Source organism: Salvia miltiorrhiza, chromosome 8 (genome assembly GCF_028751815.1).
Source record: "Salvia miltiorrhiza cultivar Shanhuang (shh) chromosome 8, IMPLAD_Smil_shh, whole genome shotgun sequence".
Lineage (NCBI taxonomy): Eukaryota > Viridiplantae > Streptophyta > Magnoliopsida > Lamiales > Lamiaceae > Salvia > Salvia miltiorrhiza.
In genome coordinates this window covers 30,569,485-30,590,633 of record NC_080394.1, presented here as the reverse complement: position 1 = coordinate 30,590,633, position 21,149 = coordinate 30,569,485, and the positions used below count along the sequence as shown (strand labels likewise).

The 21,149-nt window shown below is 37.9% G+C and overlaps 3 protein-coding genes across 3 annotated transcripts; 2 read left to right on the top strand and 1 right to left on the bottom strand.

Annotated features, from left to right (window-relative positions):
• Nucleotides 1-7,973: 7,973 nt before the first annotated feature.
• LOC130997676 (neutral ceramidase 3-like) lies at nucleotides 7,974-8,996 on the top strand. Its single transcript, XM_057923089.1, has 2 exons — nucleotides 7,974-8,555; nucleotides 8,647-8,996. The coding sequence occupies exons 1-2, from the start codon at nucleotides 8,260-8,262 to the stop codon at nucleotides 8,765-8,767; spliced, it is 417 nt and encodes a 138-aa protein (XP_057779072.1). The 5' UTR covers nucleotides 7,974-8,259; the 3' UTR covers nucleotides 8,768-8,996.
• A 4,843-nt stretch (nucleotides 8,997-13,839) lies between these two features.
• Nucleotides 13,840-14,475, bottom strand: LOC130998310 (uncharacterized). Its single transcript, XM_057923739.1, has one exon. The coding sequence runs from the start codon at nucleotides 14,473-14,475 to the stop codon at nucleotides 13,840-13,842; it is 636 nt and encodes a 211-aa protein (XP_057779722.1).
• Nucleotides 14,476-16,589: 2,114 nt separating this feature from the next.
• Nucleotides 16,590-19,616, top strand: LOC130997631 (neutral ceramidase 2-like). The gene is given in 10 exon segments (XM_057923017.1): nucleotides 16,590-16,885; nucleotides 16,977-17,185; nucleotides 17,267-17,607; nucleotides 17,609-17,823; nucleotides 17,900-17,924; nucleotides 17,926-18,159; nucleotides 18,235-18,360; nucleotides 18,525-18,588; nucleotides 18,688-18,857; nucleotides 18,929-19,616. Coding segments are annotated over 10 exon segments (2,241 nt in total). The 3' UTR covers nucleotides 19,490-19,616.
• Nucleotides 19,617-21,149: the final 1,533 nt, after the last annotated feature.

Genomic DNA, 21,149 nt, shown 5'->3' with positions numbered 1-21,149 from the left:
CCCTCCCTTGTTCTATGCCACAAACTCCCATCTCCAATTTCTTCTCCTATTTTTCCCTTTCTGTGTAATTAATAGTATCTCTGTTCTATTTGATTTCCTTATGGAAATTACAGAAAAATGGATGTATGCATGTTTTGATTTGAAAACAGAATTCTATTGTAAAGTTTTGGTTTTGGGCAGATATGAAAACAATGAAGAAATAATTGATGTGCTGGAATAAAATTGCATAACTTTACAAATTACTTAAAGTTACCAGTGGATGAGTGAAGTAAATCAGTTGCTGCGAATTGGGGTTGATTGAATGGGGATGATGGATTGTGGTTTAAATAGGAGATGTTATGTGTAAAAATGCTTGCTGCCTAAGAATTAGAATGTATGGCTGAAAAATTATGCTTGCTGGTCAAGAATGATTGAGAGTGAAGCTCAAGTAAGAATTTTAATGGCTGAAGATGAAAAATAAAGTTGTAGCTGAAAAACACGTTGCTGTCTCACCAAATTTTCTAAAAGAAGCTGGCTGATAACTTAACAGCTGATGGGCTTGTATTGGGCTCTTTTAAACTGTAGCCCAACAAAAGCAAGTAAATTAATAGGAAAATATGCAAATATTTACTTACGCTCAATATAAATAGGCTGCAAATAATTTATTTAGGCCCAAATTCATATTAAAAGAATATTTGGGAAAATAAATTTCTATTTCTATAGGTATAATTTATAGTTCAAAGTCACATCTAACTAGGGGCGCGACTAGATTCATCACAAACTCGACTAATATATATATATATTAATAACTCGAAACTATAATAATTTTCAAATAAAATTTGCAAAGGAACTAAACGGTTTTGGGCTGTGACATCGTGCGCCATGTGGCCTACTCAAATAAGCCAGAATATTAGAAGAGATGGATAGCACCAGAGAACACTCATCTTCAGATAATCTCCAGTGGACCAAGTCAGAGAAAATCAGGATAGAGAAGATCAAGTCAGAGGAGACCGAACCAGAGAAGACCGAGTCAGAAAAGTGGATATCAGAGAAGCAGCTCCAGACCAAGCCAGAGAAGTGATTACCAGAGGAGCGGTCCCAGGCCTAGTCAGAGAGGCGGGTCCAGAGCTGGTGTTAGAGACAATGCTCCGACAAAGAATTTGACACCTTTCCAGGAGATATCCGCTTAGGCTTAGGTAGTTAGTGCGCGGAGTGCATGTATTAGTGTGAATTACTGTAATACCCTTCTTGTAACCTCTATAAATAGTTCATCCTAATAATAATATACACACGATATTTACCAAACCAAAAATATTCTAAGGCTTTTTCTCTCTTGCATACAAAAACTTAGGTGAACCAAAAGAAATCTCCATCCGTCCAAATATTTAGTTTAATTTTGTACTCATCACAGAGCATTCTTCGAATCTTCAAGGCGATCTTCAAGTATTCAAAGCATTCTTCGAATTTTCAAGAGGATCTTTAAGTATTCAAGGCGATCTTCAAGTATTTGAGGTATTTTTCGTCAAAAAGGCAGAGATGCTTAATTAAGAGGTTAGTTCTTAAAATGTGTAAGCAAAAGACATAGATGCTTAATTAAGAGGATGCCTACGGAAATAAATTAAGAGAATTATTAGCAAAATATATTATAAGAAATATTGAAGTCCACTAAAAAACTCTTTCAATTTTCATTTAAAGCCCATCAAATCTCATCTAAAAAAAATTAAAAAAAATCCATCAACCCATGTTAAGGCCATCACCCTATATTACTAACCCTAGACTATCCGTATATATACCTATCCACTATTCCATTACTTGTTCTCATTACATTTTTTTCATTACACTAGATAGTTCAGACAAAAAATCTTACTTTCTGTCACTCTATTATCTTCGTTCCTCACTCTATTCTCTCTCTCTCCATTCTCTTCGTTCTTTCACTTTATTCTCTTATCTTTCCGTTCTCTTCTTTTATTCACTTATGTTTTTGTTGGCTGTAAAGTCTTTTGACCGTGAAATATCATTTTTGTTCGGTTGTTTCTTTCTTCTTTATCATTATTTATTATTTTGTCAATATATTTTTTTACAGCTTTAGATGAGTGGTGAAACATAAGTGAATCGTATGCTTAATAGGCTAAAAATTTCGATCACTATGTGGAACTGATCACATGCAATTTGTAGATCTAAATATTATTATACAGAAATTTCTTTTTATATTTATACTTGTTTAATATTTTCGATGAGTTGTGAAACAAAAGTGAATCGTATACCTAAGTGGCTATGGATTTTATTTCATTTTGTGGAACTCAGATGTAATTTTTTTTTATTTTTTTATGATAATGCCATATAATGAAGATATATTACTTATAGATCTATGGAAATCTACACAAAATATTGTAGATCTATCATTTTATGCAATTTTTTTTGAATAAAATGAAGTTGTTTTTTTAAATCTTTAAGTAAATTTTGGTTGTGTATGTGGAACTCACATGCAATTTTTTTTTTTTTTTATGATAATGTCATACAATGAAGATATATTACTTATGAATCTATTGAAATCTACACAGAATATTGTAAATCTATCATTTTATACATAAATAATTGTATAAAATGATGTTGTTTCTATAGATTTTTAAGTTGAAAAGTAGAAATATAGGTTATGTTTTAAGATCTACATAGATCTATACATTTTTATAAATAAAAAATTATTTACAGAGTGGTGAAACATAAGCGGGTTATATGCCTATCCTAGGCATAAGACTTGTATACCATATAATTTTTCTTCAAAATGTGGATCTTACATAAAACGTTTCTTAAGCTAGCCATTTTTTTGGGGGGTTTAACAGCACATCTTCTTAATTGAGTGATGTTGAAATAGAAGTCATGTCTACAATAAAACATTGTATGAGAAGTTTTTTTTTAACTCTAATCATCATGTTAAAGACGGCGACATAGAGGATGCATTCAAAGCCTGTATATGTTTTCTTACGGGGTAGCGGTGATTTGAGTTTGAAGCTACTTGATTTCTTATTTGTTACGGGGTTGTCTTAGCACGGGGATCCTAATAAATCCGTAATAAATCTCAAATACTTCTACTTGATTGACAACTTAGATCCTTTCAATGCCTATCCATGGGGTACATTTTGTTACAATCATTTTAGGGACCAACTTTATTATTCCCACAAAATTATTCGAAGTAAAAAGATGTCCTCCCAAAACCATCAATAGAAGTTTATGGATTTACGCAAGTTTTTCAATACTGGGTGTCGAAGTAATGCCGAAAATCGATACTTTATTTGCCAATCCAAGTGCGGGATCAAAATGTTTGTTTCCAAGAAGGGTTAATTGCATCAAAATGCCTGACCTTTTCCCAAAATTTGGTTTTTTGACAAACTTTTTAATTGTAGCAAAATTTTAGCTACTTTTCAATTTATTGCAATGTCCATCCCGCGTATATTTCCGGCCAAATCCATGCTGAGGTGGACCTCCGTAAAGCTTAGGTGGCATGTCGTGCCGGGTAATGAAACATTGTCGTCTCAAATCTATTGCAATAAATTGAAACGTAGCTAAAATAAATTGGCCGGAAATGAATGGATTTGGCCGAAAATATACACGGGACGGACATTGCAATAAATTGAAATTTAGCTAAAATTTTTGCTACAATTAAAAAGTTTGTCAAAAAATCAAATTTTGGAAAAAGGTCAGGTATTTTGATGCAATTAACCCTTCCAAGAATGTTGCGTTGGACATCATTCGATGTGTGTCGTTTCGAGCAACTAAGGAATATGGTGAAAAATATGCATTTGGTAAGACTCGAGACCAAATTTTTCCCCATGTACAACCAATTGGACATATTCTATACACAAACATCTCAATTGGAAATGAAGTTGTTTCTATAAATCTTTAAGTAAATTTCGGTTGTGTATGTGGAACTCACACGCAACTTTTTTTTTTATGATAATGTCATAAAATGAAGATATATTACTTTTAGATCTATTGAAATCTACATAGAATATTGTAGATCTATTATTTTATACAAAAATAATTGTATAAAATGAAGTGTTTTTTAGGCAACTTAGGAATATGGTGGAAAATATGCATTTGGTATGACTCAGAGTCCTAATTTTCTCTCATGTACAATCAACTGGACATATTCTATACACTAACATCTCAATGCACTAATAGGTCTCAATGTTGTTGTGTGAGTTTGAACTAGACAAGGTGGAGCGTGTTCTTCAATACATTCTCTTCAAAATGATGTTCAACATGACAACCGAGGAACAAAACAACAAGAAGAAAATTATGTTAAATAACAACCACTTGGAGCGCAAGATTCTATACGTGGATGGGGAGTCTGTATACCATGCATTCGCTTTTCTACGCTTCCAAAAAATTCAACAAACAACATACACAAAGGATTCGAGGAAAAAGTCTCGAGTTTTCCTTGAGAGATCTAAAAATCGCAATAACATGGGTCACTAATAGGGTGGTCAAAATGGCCCGGCCCACCCGTAGTTTTAGCCGGGCTAGGCTACAAATTTAAAGGCCCGAAAAATAATAGGCCTGTCTGGCTCGACCCGTGCGGCCTGGCGGGCCAAGCAGGCCACGGGCCAAAAAAGCCCGTCGGACTCTCGGATCATATTGAACCGTCATTTGTTTTATAATTAAGAAAGGATTTGTGGTTGTGAGTTATTATTTATTAGTTCATGGATTATCTTTTCGCTATTTTAGAGTTGTTGGAGACTTGAAATATATATATATATATATATATATATATATATATATAAATATATATATATATATATATTTAAATCAATTAATCATGCTTCATGAAAATAGATCAGATTCATACTTATCAATGATTCAAAACTATTTTGAGCATCCTTATTTACGATACTAAGGTAAATGAAGCTACATAGGAATAAATAACTGAAGTTCTATCAACTTGAAAAATAAATAACTTTATTTTCTCAACCTTATTTTTGTCAGCCTCCATAACTGCTTCTATTCATCACTTAACCTTGTTGTGAATTATCTTGATGAATCGTCGCCTGTTGCTTTCCTTGAGAGGGCAAGCTTTTTAAGCTCGAAGCGATGCAACTTTTGATTGAGTTCCCTCCACTGGTGTTCAAGCTTCTTTGCATTGTCTCTCCAAATCAAAACACATTTGTCCATGGCAATCCTGGAAAATCCAAACATGTTAAACGAGGCATACAAGTTTAGATATGTAGATTACAATTCATCCAATGCTGGAATTCTCTCTTGTTTCATCTTCTTCATCTTTTGTCCTTATTTATCTATAATGTTGAGAATTGTGATTTGCGATATGAGACGACTTTCTTGCTTCATCTCATCTCCCCCACAACGACTTGGACAGTTGATACACAAGCGATTCATGGGGGTCTCTGCGGACACGAGCTCTTTCACAGTTAGACTTGTACTTGTTCTTCAGACTTTAGACCGTTTGCAATACATGTATGCGCGTGAAATCTGGCTTTGAAATATCGTTCTTGACGAATTGGTGAAATTCAGCCCACTTGTTGTTTATTCCACCACCCTATAAAATGGCGAGCTTCTTCAGTAGCGTTATTACATCTTCCTTGCTGAATACCTTCGACGACATGCCTTTTGGTTTCAGCGCCAGCGGCACAGCTTGTGATGCTGCTCCACTCTCAGAATTGAAATCAGGATCACTTCCTTGCTTTCGCATCTCGTCTTCTTCTGTTGTCGCCGCCATCAGAGAACTCAACACCCGCTTGAGAACTCAACAGTCGCTGCCTTTTAAGGTTCTTGACTTGAATTGTTTGTTATTAATTGAATTATGATATTTTGTAGTGATTGTGTGTGGTTGTGTATTTATATGTTGTTAATAGGTTTTATAAAATTGAGAATTTGTGATGTAAGTTTTGTCCAACTTTGACCCGTTTTGGTCTGACCTGACCGGCAGTTGGGCATCATTTTCAGCGACCCGCATATATTTCGAGCTAGCCCGACTCGACCTAAAAAAATGTATTTGACCTATAGGGCTGGGGCGGGTCGGGCCGGCCCGGAGGTTTTGATAGCTCCTAGTCACTAAGGAACAGTAACAATGGTGATTTTAATACTTTAGTACACAACACACCAGCTTTCAGTAAAAATAATTGAATTTACTTCCTTATTGCATTTACAAACGTTTATATTTGAGTACTCATATACTTTGATTTTGTAACAATAGGATTCACCGCAATTCCAAGAGGTGTTTGCACATGAGCCCACCTCCCTACATCTATAAATAAGGGTGTTGGGGCAAGCATAAGGGATAAGTGAAGTGGAGCAAAGATTGAAGAGTTCAAGAGTTGGAGGAGGAATTTTCTTTAGTATCCAAAGCATTCTTCGAATCTTCAAGGCGATCTTCAAGTATCCGAGGTGATATTCAAGTATTCAAAACATTCTTCTTTTCAAGTATTCACGGCGATCTTCAAGTATTTGAGGCATTCTTCGTGCAAATCATCACGAATCAAGCCAAATTCAAATCAAATCAACTACGACAACTTAGATGCTTTCGATGCCTATCCATGGGGTACATTTTGTTACAACCATCTTAGGGACCAACTTTATTAAAAAAGATGTCCTCCCCAAAACCATCAATAGAAGTTTATGGATTTATGCAAGTTTTTCATTACTGAGTGTTGAAGTAATGACAAAAATCGGTACTTTATTTGCCAATCCAAGTGCGGGATCGGAAGGGTTGTTTCCAAGAATGTTGCGTTGGACACCATTCGATGTGTGTCGTTTCGAGCAACTGAGAAATATGGTGGAAAATATGCATTTGGTAAGACTTGAGACCTAATTTTTTTCAATGTACAACCAAAACACATGAGTCCACCTCCCTACATCTATAAATAGGGGTGTTGGGGCAAGCATAAGAGATAAGTGAAGTGGTGCAAAGATTGAAGAGCTCAAGAGTTGGAGGAAGACTTTTCTCTAGCCTTGTGAATAGCATTCTTCAAATCTTCAAGGCAATCTTCAATTATTCGAAGCGGTCTTCAAGTATTCAAAGCATTCTTCCAATCTTGAAGATGATCTTCAACTATTCAAGGTGATCTTTAAGTATTTGAGGCATTCTTCGTGGAAATCATCATGAATCAAGCCAAATTCAAATCAAAGATGATGATGTTAATCCAAAATCATGACTTGAGTCTTTTGGATAATGTTATCCAATCAAATATTTCAAGAATCTTCGAGATTGTTCGAGAAGCAAATGGAGGAGAAGAATCAGATAATAAGATGGAGGTCGCAACCCGCATAAATCTACTTCAAGTCTACAAATTTATCTTTGTAACATGTTTTTATATTTTATTAATTTGAATACAAACATTTGTGTTTACAGATGCCTAATTCAAGCGATAAAGGTAAGACATAAAAAAAAGTATATTTTTTAATAGGTCATTGATTGAAGTTTTGATGGTGTGTGGATTATATTTTGTGTGAATGTTGAATTGTATTTGTTTGTATATTTAATCTATATTTGATCTAATTTATAATAACATGATTATTATTTGATTAATTCAATTGTAATATACATATATTTTATATCTCTAAAAAAAAAGTCGAATTATTTGACATAGTTGTCAAAAGAAACTCGATCTTCGTGTATATTTCATTATAATTTTTCCTTCAAAATGATTTGTTCTCTATAGTCCTCCAAAATTACATTTCAGCTAGATTCATCTCTGGCTCAACTTCATCTTATATATATACATATGATCCATCCTTATCTAGAATTTTTGTAAAATTAATTAATGCTAATGTAAACATGCCATGAACTTATTTATATATAAGAAAAAAAAAAAACATGCTATGAACTTCGTTTCTCGAGGATGAGTATGACACTTTTTCATTGGTCGTCTATTTGTTTGTGATTAATTCTAACTGCTGTTTAATTAATTGCTATTGATCAGTAGCTTTATACGAGATACCTTATTTCATTCGATGTGTTATATTTTCATTTTACATTTTGGTGGCAAATTTTGACGTATTAAGTGGAAAACTGAAACGGCTATCTACTAACTAAAGTTATAAGCCGCTAATTCTTTATAATGATTAATGACATAACCTCCAATTTGCATAATTTTTAATCAGAATAGACCAAAACCCAAACAGCGGAAACCGCTGCCACGTTCCAGATAAAACTAAGGGTATACATTGTTGCGACAACAACTAACATTATATCTATGTACACTCTTGTCTATATATATAACTTGAATAAATCTTCAACATACAAAGTAGTGACACACGAGAAGCAAAATGTACAATCGCGGAGCTCTAAGTCTAGCCATCATCACCTGCTTCGTAGTTGCTAATGCAGACTACTTAATAGGGGTGGGGAGCCACGACATGACCGGCCCGGCAGCCGGAGTCAATATGATGGGTTATGCTAACATGGAGCAGGTCACCGGAGGCATACATTTCCAGCTCCGGGCACGGGCCTTCGTCGTCGCTGAGACCGACCAAGCTGGTGCTCGAATCGCCTTTGTTAACCTCGATGTTGGGATGGCCTCCCAACTTGTCACTATTAAAGTTCTCGAGAGACTGAAATCAAGGTACAATTGTGCACTTTTTGCCATTTTTATTCACTTTCTCAACTTATTCACAAGAGTCGTTTAATTTGTGCATGGGGTGATGGTACCAAAGGTATGGAGAGTTGTACAGTGAAGAAAATGTGGCAATAAGTGGCACTCACACACATGCTGGTCCAGGAGGGTATCTGCAGTATGTGACCTACTCTGTAACTTCGCTTGGTTTCGTTCCCTAATCTTTCGACTGTTGGTTATCCTTGACATCATCTAATGATACGCAGCGGAATATACATTCAAGGATTAGATCTAGATTTACAAATGCATCATGTGTAGAGATAGGCACACAACGAAAAGAATAACTTACTCGTTGTGTGGTAAGCGTGCGTCTCGATTCTTGCCGTGAATCCTCTACTAAGGTATCCACGTGTATGTCGACTCGATGCAGGAACAATTCCAAGTGCACGATTCAATCTTCGACAGCTAGGAAATCTCTGATTGAAACTATAGTGCTCTCTTAGTGTTTGCAAGCAAAAGCTACTACCTTGTAAGACCAAACTCCTACTTATAAGCCAAAAGTATTGGCTTACCTTGTAAGCTAAAGAGTTGGCTTCTCTTATAAGCCAAAGAGTTATCTTACTAAGGAAGCCAATCCTACTCCAATTAATAGGTCCAATAGTCCAACTAGTTCCCAATTAATTAAGTGTTATTAGAATATATCAAATATATCCTAATCTAGTCCATAATATCTTTCAATCTCCCACTTGGACTAGCATTAGATTAAACACCAAGCACTATCCTTGCACCCTTGAGCGAATCAACAATACACATAAAGTGTGACCCTTTAGGCCTCCATTATCGACGATAATCAAATTAAAGTCTACACAAAACTCCTAGACTGCGTTGTGTAGCGAACTCGATATATGAAGAACGTTTACGTGGATTCTGTAAACAAACCCTTATATGAAGTTTATGCAATATCCCTTCATTCACGAACCACTCGATTGAGCCTAGGATCTGCCATGTGTCTATCCCAATAGCTCAATCATTTTATCTCATCTTTATTAAATGACCCTTCCGATCATATTCAATTATTCTAATTGAATATATCTTTGCATTGGCCAATGACTAACGGTCAAATAATATAGAGAATTTGAAGTGTTCTCTCGAAATTCAAATCGAGGAATGAATCCTATTCTTGGCTCAACTACCATTTTCATTTGCCTCATGATGTACCCAACACAAGCCGTATCTACCCCTTTGATGGAGTGCAAGCATTGTACTTGGTCAAAGCACACCACTCAACAAACAAAATGAGTATTGACCTCAAGTCAAAGGACTATTACATACTCCATACACTATTAAATCATAGACACTAGAACAAATGATTTAATAGCAGGGTATACCAATACTCTCCAAAATATCCATGTGACCATCACGAGAATCAAATTACTCGTAGTTGTGAGATCAACTACATTATCTAAGAATATGATGCAGACCACATGCTAACCTATCACATGTCATCAATATCCCATTCTTGATGACCATTGGTTAGGGCATCTTTAGAATTACACTCAAAACATTAATGTCTCACATCATTAATAGTAGTGATAATTCAAGGGAACAAATAAAAGAATAAAGTCAAACAATAAAACCAAATATTCTAATAAATGCACTAGCCCATGAAATCAAATAACATATATAAATGTGATCAGGTAAGGATGTCTCAATTCAAATTGTTTCTAAGACATTCAAACCAAAACTCCCACTAAATTAAAGCCAACTTCCAACATGTCTAACACCCAAGCTCTCAAAATGCTTGTTGTGTTTTGCTATACACAACGGCTTGGTGAAAGGATCGGCTAAGTTATCATCAGTGGGTACTCTTTCTAATTTCACATCGCCTCTTTCAATTATTTCTCTGATCAGATGATATCTCCGGGGAATGTGCTTGTTTCTATTCGTGGGTCTTGGTTCCTTTGCTTGCGCAACTGCACCAGTGTTGTCACAATACAACGGTATTGCACAATTGGTACTTGGAATGACACCCAGTTCTTTCACGAATTCTAACAGAGCCACAGCCTCCTTAGCAGCTTCAGATGCAGCAATATACTCGGCTTCGGTGGTGGAGTCGGCAGTAGTGCTTTGTTTGGAACTATTCTAACTAACTGCTCCACCATTGAGGATGAAGACATAGCCAGACTGTGACTTATAGTCATCATGGTCTGTTTGGAAGCTAGCATCAGTATACCCAGTAACTGATAACTCTGGCTGTCCACCATAGACTAAGAAGTATTCTTTAGTCCTTCTAAGGTACTTTAGAATAGTCTTGACAGTTCTCCAATGTACCTCACCGGGATTTTGCTGAAATCTGCCTGTCATGCTAAGCGCATATGCCACATCTGGCCTAGTAGATGTCATGGCATACATTATCGATCCTATAGCAAAAGCATATGGGATCCTTTTCATGTATTCAATCTCTTGGTCATTAGAAGGGCAACCCTTCTTAGACAAGATTATACCATGTCCCATAGGAAGAAATCCTTTCTTAGAATTTTCCATTGAGAAGCGCCTCAGCAATTTGTCTATGTAGGTGGATTGTGATAATCCCAACAATCTATTAGGTCTATCCCGATAGATCTTTATCCCAAGGATATAGGAAGCATCACCCAGGTCCTTCATCATGAAGAAGCTAGCCAACCAATCTTTCACGGATTGCATCATGGAACGATCACTACCCATAATCAAAATGTCATCAACATATATGATAAGGTAGACAATGTTCCCATCTTTGCGTTTACTATAAACACATGGATCCTCTTTACTTCTGACAAAATCAAACGATTTGATAGCTCTGTCAAAGCAAATATTCCAACTCCTAGAAGCTTGCTTAAGTCCATAAATGGACTTCTTTAGCCTACATACTGCCTTCGGCCTTTCTTTGGATACAAAACCTTCAGGTTGAGTCATATAGACTTCCTCTTCAAGTTCTCCATTGAGAAACGCGGTTTTGACATCCATTTGCCAAATGTCAAAGTTATAGTATGCAGCTATAGCAAGTAAAATCCTAATGGACTTGATCTTTGCGACTGGTGAAAAGGTTTCGTCATAATCAATGCCCTCGCGTTGACTATAACCCTTTGCCACCAACCTAGCCTTGTAGGTTCGTACTATGCCATCTGCATCTCTCTTCCTTTTGAAGATCCATTTGCAGCCTATAGGATATTTCCCATCTGGCAAATCAACTAGTTCCCAGACTAGATTGAAGTACATTGAGTCCATTTCGGAAATTAAGGCTTCAAGCCACTTCTCCGAGTCGGTGCCCGACACCGCTTCGGTATAGGTCTTAGGTTCATCATCATCCGAATCAACTCCATCATCTTGGTTCTCAACCAATAGATTAAGTCTTTCAGGTGCTCGACGATTCCTACGAGGCCTATGGAGTTGTTCTTACGTTTGTTCGGGTTGTATATTCTGAATGTGAGCAGGTTCCTCTGTGTTGAATGTTTCAACAGTTTCGGAATTTTCAGGGACATCCTCAAGATTCTCTTGAGGTGGTGGTGACACAACTATTGTATCATCGTGTCTTTGATGCATCTCATTGTCTTGAGGTGTCTCTCTAAGAGATATTCCCCTTCCCAATAGATCATCAAATACTCCCACTTGAATTCTTGTCCACACCATTAGACAAGTTTTCATCCTCATTGTTATTTTGTGGTTCTTGAATTTCTTCAAGTTCTATCGTATCGTGACCTTGTTCCTTAGAGACAAAGGTGTCTTCAAGAAACGTCACATTCCGGGAAATAATCACCTTGTGATCATCGGGAACGTAGAAATAATATCCAATTGTTTCCTTAGGATATCCCACAAAATAACATTTCTCACTTTTAGATTCCAACTTATCAGTCATCATTTTCTTAACAAAAGCAGGACATCCCCAGGTCCGCATATGGTTAAGACTTGCCTTTTTGCCACACCATAACTCATATGGTGTTTTCTCAACTGATTTAGAAGGAACTCTATTCAGAATATAAACAGCGATCTGTAAGGCATGACCCCAAAGGAATAAAGGGAGACTTGCAAAACTCATCATGGATCGAACCATATCTAATAAAGTTCGATTCCTCCTTTCAGATACCCCATTCATTTGAGGTGTCCCCGGAGGAGTCCAGTCTGACCGAATTCCATGTGATTTTAAGTAATCAAGAAACTCATGGCTTAAGTATTCTCCTCCTCGATCTGATCGAAGAGCCTTTATACTTTTCCCAAGTTGTTTCTCGACTTCTAACTTAAACTCCTTAAATTTCTCAAAGGCTTCAGATTTATGCTTCATGAGATACACATATCCATACCTTGAAAAATCATCAGTAAAAGTTATGAAGTACGAATATCCACATCTTGCTTCTGTTGGGAACGGTCCACACACATATGTGTGAATCAATTCTAGCAAGTCTTTGGCTCGTAACCCCTTCCCAGAAAAAGGTTTCTTAGTCATCTTACCTTTGAGACAGGATTCACAAGAACCATATGACTCAAGGTCAAATGATTTGAGATAATCTAACTTTCTCAATCTTGCTATCATGTTCTCATTGATATGACCAAGTCTACAATGCCAAAGATAGGTAGTATTACTCTCATTACTCAGCTTAGGTCGTTTGTTTTGTACATTGAGAATACTCATTTCACATTCAAGATAATATAAACCATTCAAAAGAGAGGCACTTCCATAAAACAATCCATTAAGGGAAAACGAGCATCGACTGTTTCCAAAATGGAAGGAAAAGCCTTCAATGTCCAACATCGGAATGGAAATAATATTCTTAGAAATAGAAGGAACGAAGTAACAATTACTTAAAACAATTTTATTTTCCGAAGGAAGATCTAATCTATAAGTCCCCACGCGTTCAGCAGCAACTCTTGCTCCATTTCCCACGCGTAGATCGACTTCCCCGGGCATCACTTTCTTGGTTTCACTTAGGCCCTGCACATTATTGCAAATGTGTGAGCCACAAGCTGTATCTAATACCCAAGATTGTGAATTATCAATATACATGTTTATCTCAATGACAAACATACCTGAGCTCAAACCCGATGCACCTTGTGCCTTGTATTTCGGGCAGTCTCTCTTCCAGTGCCCATTTTCATGACAGAATAGGCACTCATCCTTTGGCAACTTCGGCTTTTTCTGAGCCCCTCCACCTTTAGGCTTCAAACCAGCATCAAATGCCTTCTTCTGCTTTTCTTCTGCTTGTACTTCCTTTTGGAAGACGTGGCACAGATTTGCCTTTAGAGGTGGAAGACTCATAGGTCTTCAACATGTTATGACCATGAGCACAGATTTGCCTTTAGAGGTGGAAGACTCATAGGTCTTCAACATGTTATGAAGCTCAGGCAGGCTTGCCTTCGTGCTGTTCATGTTGAAGTTCACAATGAAGTTTTCAAATGAGGCAGACAAAGACTGCAGAATCAGATTGACAGAGACAGTAGCGGGTAGCATCGTTCTAATCGATGCCAACCTCTCAATCAACCTGGTCATCTTCAGTACATGATCAGAAACCTGACCCCCATCATGAAGCTTACACTTAAAAAGATCTCGGAGTATCTCATACTCCATAGTCTGAGCTTCTGAAGCATACAGATTCTTCAAGTGTTTCAGCATATCATAAGGGAACATGTGTTCGTGTTGCCTCTGTAACTCTGTAGTCATAGAGGACAACATCACACATTGTGCCGATGTTGCATCCTCGACATGCTTCTTGTGAGCAGCTTCATCAAATGATGCATACTCATCAGACTGCTTGTCAGGAATGACAGTGATTGGGTTGTCCAAGACATACTCAATCTTCTCTAGCCTTAAGACCAGACGCAAGCAACGGAGCCAATCCGTAAAGTTTGACCCAGTCAACTTGTTTGTTTCTATCAAACATTTCAGTGACAAATTCGACATATTATCTGATCAATAAATAAAGAAAAGCAAATTAGAAAGAATAAACTATGATCACATTGTATCACTAATCAAACAATGGGCTATCGTATTGATTAGCTCCCACTAATTTTAACATATCTTACGCCCCCAACGTAAAAGACGAATTTATAATCCATATAAATCTTAGTGGTCCAAGATCCAAGTCAATATTATGCAGCCTTTGCTTTGCTGATGACTACAATAATATCACTTAGTAGGCCTCTAAGCCAATTGCAACAACAATTTTGCAACTCTTGGTTGATTAATCCAATTAATCTGCGTCCTTAAATCATTCTTGGTCGCTTTGCGTTCCAAAATAATTTAAGCAAGTCAACCCCATCACACGGTGCCAATCTATGAATGAGACTTGGCCTTGTCGATTTAGAGCATACAATTTTATGTAAATACTCTTGGACGAAAAGGTTAGGTACTCAAACAATTATGATGGACGACGCGTTTTGTGCTTTACACAAAGACTTATATTTAATGGGGATTTAGTATGTGATACTAATTGCTTATATTTAATATCAAATATTAAATAGCAAAACAATTACTGGTGCCGCCTACCCATACATAGCAAAGCGGACTACATATACTGGGCGCCGCCTACCCAAGATAAAAGCGGTCTTTAACTACTATAGTTAAACAATAAGCATAAAATCAAATAGCATGCTTATCACATAAAGACATAAAAACTCTACGAATAAAATCATTAATCAAATTAATATTTTATTCTCTAATTAAATATGGGTTAATCAATTTATATTAATTCTAAATTAATATTAATTTATTTCTATTATTATTAATTAAAAATTAATAACAATAATTTGAATTTATTAATCCAATTAATAAATTGATTAATTCTGAAATTGGGGTTCAATTATTAATTCTAAATTAATAAAAGATTTTTTTTTTTTTTTTTTATGTCACAGCCCCAAATGGGCATTAAATAAAATGCAGGCCCAGCCCCATTTATTATGTTAATTTCGCAGCCCATGGAAGTCCACAGCAGCAGCCCACAAAAGGAACAGGCCCAGCCTTTGAACACTGCAGCCCAACAACTCCTCTTGCCCCAAAACCCAATTTTCAGCAGCAAGGGTTTGGAGAAAAGGATTTGCAGCAGCAGCCGCTGCCTCCTTCTCCTTCCCGTCGCCTCGCCCGGAGACCCCGCTGCCGCCTTTTCGCCCGTCAGCCCGCCGCCACCGCGAGATCCACAACGCCGAAGACGTCGCGCGGCCTCGCCTGACGAAGCCCGCTGGTCGTCAGCACGCTGGAGTTCAAGCCCGCGTCGAGGGGAGGCGTTTTCTGAGGAGGAAGCAGCGGCGCTCTCGCCGCGAGCGCGCAGGTCCGCCGCGCGAGACCACCGCCGGTGCGACTCCTCTTGCGTCGTCTTGCCACCAACACGCCACCACGCCTTCGCCTTCCACCGCCGGACTCCAAGCCCGAGATGGCGGGACTGCCACAGAGATGCAGCGGCGCGTCGGCTTGAAGCCATGACGCAGCTGCCGGCAGGTGGTCGGGCGCTGCACACCGGCGAGCCCCGAGCCACCATCGCCGCCTCGTCCATGAAGGTGGTTTGTTGTTGTGTCCGGCGAAGGCCCAGCCAGTAGGTTCATTCAATTTCAGAAAATCATTTTCAAAATTTTCATTTCCAAAATCGTCCATGCTCAGATTCATTTTAGAAACCATTTCTAAAAATCAAATATTCTCAAATTTCAGTTTTCAGATTTCTAAAATTACATATTCTTAACCCATAAACAATTAGAACACAATAGCAATTGTAAATCGAGCCCCTCATTTTACATTTTGGTGGCAAATTTTGACGTATTAAGTGGAAAACTGAAACGGCTATCTACTAACTAAAGTTATAAGCCGCTAATTCTTTATAATGATTAATGACATAACCTCCAATTTGCATAATTTTTAATTAGAATAGACCAAAACCCAAACAGCAGAAACCGCTGCCACGTTCCGGATAAAACTAAGGGTATATATTGTTGCGACAACAACTAACATTATATCTATGTACACTCTTGTCTATATATATAACTTGAATAAATCTTCAACATACAAAGTAGTGACACACGAGAAGCAGAATGTACAATCGCGAAGCTCTAAGTCTAGCCATCATCACCTGCTTCGTAGTTGCTAATGCAGACTACTTAATAGGGGTGGGGAGCCACGATATGACCGGCCCGGCAGCCGGAGTCAATATGATGGGTTATGCTAACATGGAGCAGGTCACCGGAGGCATACATTTCCGGCTCCGGGCACGGGCCTTCGTCGTCGCTGAGACCGACCAAGTTGGTGCTCGAATCGCCTTTGTTAACCTCGATGCTGGGATGGCCTCCCAACTTGTCACTATTAAAGTTCTCGAGAGACTGAAATCAAGGTACAATTGTGTACTTTTTGCCATTTTTATTCACTTTCTCAACTTATTCACAAGAGTCGTTTAATTTGTGCATGGGGTGATGGTACCAAAGGTATGGAGAGTTGTACAGTGAAGAAAATGTGGCAATAAGTGGCACTCACACACATGCTGGTCCAGGAGGGTATCTGCAGTATGTGACCTACTCTGTAACTTCGCTTGGTTTCGTTCCCCAGTCTTTCGACGTCCTCGTCACTGCAATCGAGCTCAGCATTGTCCAGGCTCATGAAAGCCTCAAGCCTGGTTCGATTCTAATCAACACAGGTAACGTAATTTAAAAGATAACATTCATATAGATTTGAGCAATATTTCTCAGAAGTTAAAATAAATAACGATCCCATGTAGGAGACGTGGAGAAGGGTGGAATAAACCGGAGCCCGAGCGCGTACCTGCTGAACCCTCCCGACGAAAGGGATAGATATCCGAGCAACGTGGACACGCAAATGACTCTTCTGAAGTTGGTAGACAAAAGCAGCGGGAAAAGCAGAGGCGCCTTCAGCTGGTTCGCGACGCACGGGACCTCCATGAGCAAGGACAACAAGCTCATCAGCGGCGACAACAAAGGCGCCGCCGCGAGATTCTTCGAAGACTGGTTCGCCTCCACCAACACCAACGCTTCCAGTACTAGTCGTATCACTTATGTTAGCCGTAGAAGGCTGATGAAGTCAGCTTCGAGAGTTGAGGCGACGGGAGGGGCAGGCGTGCGCGAAGACAGCTAGCCAGAGCGCCAAGGTGAGGAAGAACGACGGGTCGCGATTCGTGGGGGCGTTTTGTCAGTCAAACGTGGGAGATGTGAGCCCTAATGTGATGGGAGCTTTTTGCTTGGACAGTGGAAAGCCCTGCGACTTTAATCACTCTTCCTGCCATGGCAACGATCTGCTCTGCGTTGGCCGTGGCCCGGGGTATATACTTTGATGATTACATAATAATGTATTCGATGAATTTTATATGATTTGAAACTGAAGATTGTTGGTGTAGATATCCGGATGAGATCTTGAGCACCGAAGATGATCGGGGAGAGGCAATTTGAGAAGGCTGTGGAATTATTCACGTCTGCGGAGGATGAAGTCACGGGGAAGATTGATTACCGGCAAATATATCTGAATATTACAGATATAGAAGTTGTGTTGGATGATAAGCAGGTGGTGAGGACTTGCCCCGCCGCGCTGGGGCCAGGTTTCGCCGCCGGGACTACCGACGGCCCCGGCGTTTTCGGTTTTCAGCAAGGTGATACTGAGGTGAGGTTAGACGACTGCGTTAGTCTGATCATCAGCTTCTAAGTTATTTTATTTAGAGCATTAGTTATTGTGCAGATTAATAAATTCTGGAAGCAAGTGAGGGATGCTATTCGAGAACCGAGCGAATATCAAGTGGAGTGCCAGAAGCCCAAGGCTGTCCTTCTCGACACTGGAGAAATGTTTTGGCCTTATGCTTGGGCGGTAACAAAATACTCCTTTTCTATCCAAATACTAATTGTTTTTCCACGTTACAAAAAAATAAATAAACAAGTTTATCTTTTTATTCGTAACAATTAATATATGATCCCATCATTGGGATTATTAATCTATACGATTTAATTTTACAATGTGAATGTTACATGCAGCCAGCAGTTGTGCCAATTCAAATTCTGAGGTTGGGGAAATTGGTGTTACTGTCTGTACCAGGAGGTCTAACTCAAAATCACTCTCTCTTCTTAATATACTTGCAAAATATGTCTTGTTTTAGGTTATGAATGCTTATGCTTGACATTTTTTATTTGCAAGCAGAGTTTACAACAATGGCTGGCAGAAGACTGCGCGAGGCAGTGAAGGAAACGCTGATCGGGTCCGGACAAGGAGAGTTCGACAACTCGACTCACGTGGTCATAGCCGGCTTAACAAACACGTATTCACAGTATGTAGCTACGTTTGAGGAGTACAAACAGCAGCGCTACGAGGTGATCACATACCCAAACAAATCAATCAATATATATAAAAATAAAACGATGAGCTAATTAAATAAAAACAGGGTGCATCAACGCTCTACGGCCCTCACACGCTTTCGGCTTACATTCAAGAGTTCAAGAAGCTAGCGCAGGCAATGGCCGGAGGCGATAAGAGCGTCGTGAGAGGTCCATCGCCTCCGGATCTCTCTGCAGTCCAGCTGAGCCTCTTGCTAGACCCCACGGGAGACTCTCCCCCGTCGGGAGTGAAATTTGGGGACATAAAACACGACACGAAGAGCGGGCCCCTCAGGGCAGGGGATAGGATGAACGCTACGTTTTGGAGTGCAAACCCGAGGTACGATCTGCTGACGGAAGGCACATTTGGTGTGGTGGAGAAGCAGCAGGGTGATGGTGAATGGGTGGCTGCTTATGATGATGATGATTTTTGCGTTTTTTTCAAGTGGGATGGTCCCTTGTATAGTTCGGATAGCACGTATGGGTTTGGCACGGTTGAGTGGGAGGTGCCGCGGGAGGCGAGCGCCGGAGTCTATCGGTTGAGACACTACGGCTCGTTTAAGACCGCTAAGGACTCCCCCGTGAACTACTTCACGGGGGCCTCCTCTGGATTCACTGTCGTAAATTAGTAATTTCTAGTGTAATGAATAAAAGAAGTTGGGGGTTTGGTTAGATTTGCTTTGTTATGTTTGAATCCATCAATACAAAATCGTGTAACTGTTACCTTTGCATTGATAGTTTTTTGAAACGGAAAAAGTGGTTATAGAATGTAGGATAATAATCATGAATAACAATACTCTCAAGCCACTGTGGTAAAACATGAGTCCAAGTTGAGCAAGATGATGCGCTGCGCTGTATTCGAAGAATCTCTCTCACATCTTCGGGAAGAAAATGGTGATCCTAGCCGCAAACAACGATTCCGTGTTCTCTATACTGATGATCACTCACTCCATTAACGACCGCCTATCATAACATTCATTGATAGGCTAGTGGGCTTAGCCATGGCCACGCTTTTGCAGTCATACTTTTATTAACATAACACTTATATATTGGGTTAAAAAAATATGTGGGGGGGAGAATGAGATTTTTCGCAAAAAAGGGTAATACAAAAGGTAATGAAACATAGTCGGTTGCTAACAACGATTTTCCCCTTGGATTTAATACTAATTGCCAAAATCGAAATGCGTAGTCAAATTGCACTAATCATCACTTTCATCTTTACTTGTTCACGCGCGCCAACCCAATTAGCTGGGATCCTATCTTCTACTCCCTTAATGGGACTTGGTGACAATTTTTATTTCGGGTGTTCCACTTATTTTAAGATATAATATATTTTTTTGTTCTATTAAAAGTGATATACATTTTATTTTGAATCATTTCACAGTAAGTGTCTATTTCTATAAATAAAAAAATTTAACCCTTAAAAAAATATATGTCCCATCGCTTTTAACCAATTTACACATTCTTCGTAATTCTTATGCCGAAAAGTTTTGAATCACTTATAATGGGACATGGGGAGTACTAGTTTCACTTATTTTACCTTTTATTCATTTTTTCACTTTTCACATATCACATTTAGTGCCACTAATTTTTTAAATTTCGCATCCAAAAATTTTGTCCCAAGATAGATAGGACGGAGGAAATATATATTCACATTGATCCTCCGTATTTGAACAAATATTAGGACCTTAATCCTTGCATGAGCATTCTATTTCAAAATTTCATTATAAAATATTGCAATTTTTAAATACTACTCATCTATATACTATATTGAAAAGGGAGTTCTCAATTTCAAAATTGAGTGGCAATTTTGTAGTTATAATAAAATTGAAAGTTTATGCTTAAATTATATTTTTCTTTTTATTTTCCATTTTTTAAACTTCTTATTTGTTGTTTTATTTTTTTCCAAAATTGTGAAATTCGATTAATTATAAAATATTTAATATGCATATCAAATTAAAGGTAACGATAAGAGCTTTAATTTGATATATTTTATGTAAATATTTGATTTAAAATGCACAAATTAAATTTGTTTAAATATTAAAATTTTATAAATTTCTTTCTCCTCTCTCATCTTTTTTAAAAAATAATGTATTTTTAATTCTTTTTTATTAGTATTTTTTTTAACTTTTTTTTGCTTTTCATAACATCATATTTATTTTGTAAATTCTTATTATTTTTTAATTTTTTAATATTCAATTCAAATATATTTAGTTAAAATTAATTTTTATTATATTTATGAGTATGATAATTAATTAGTATTGATTTTTATATAAATATAAAAAATAA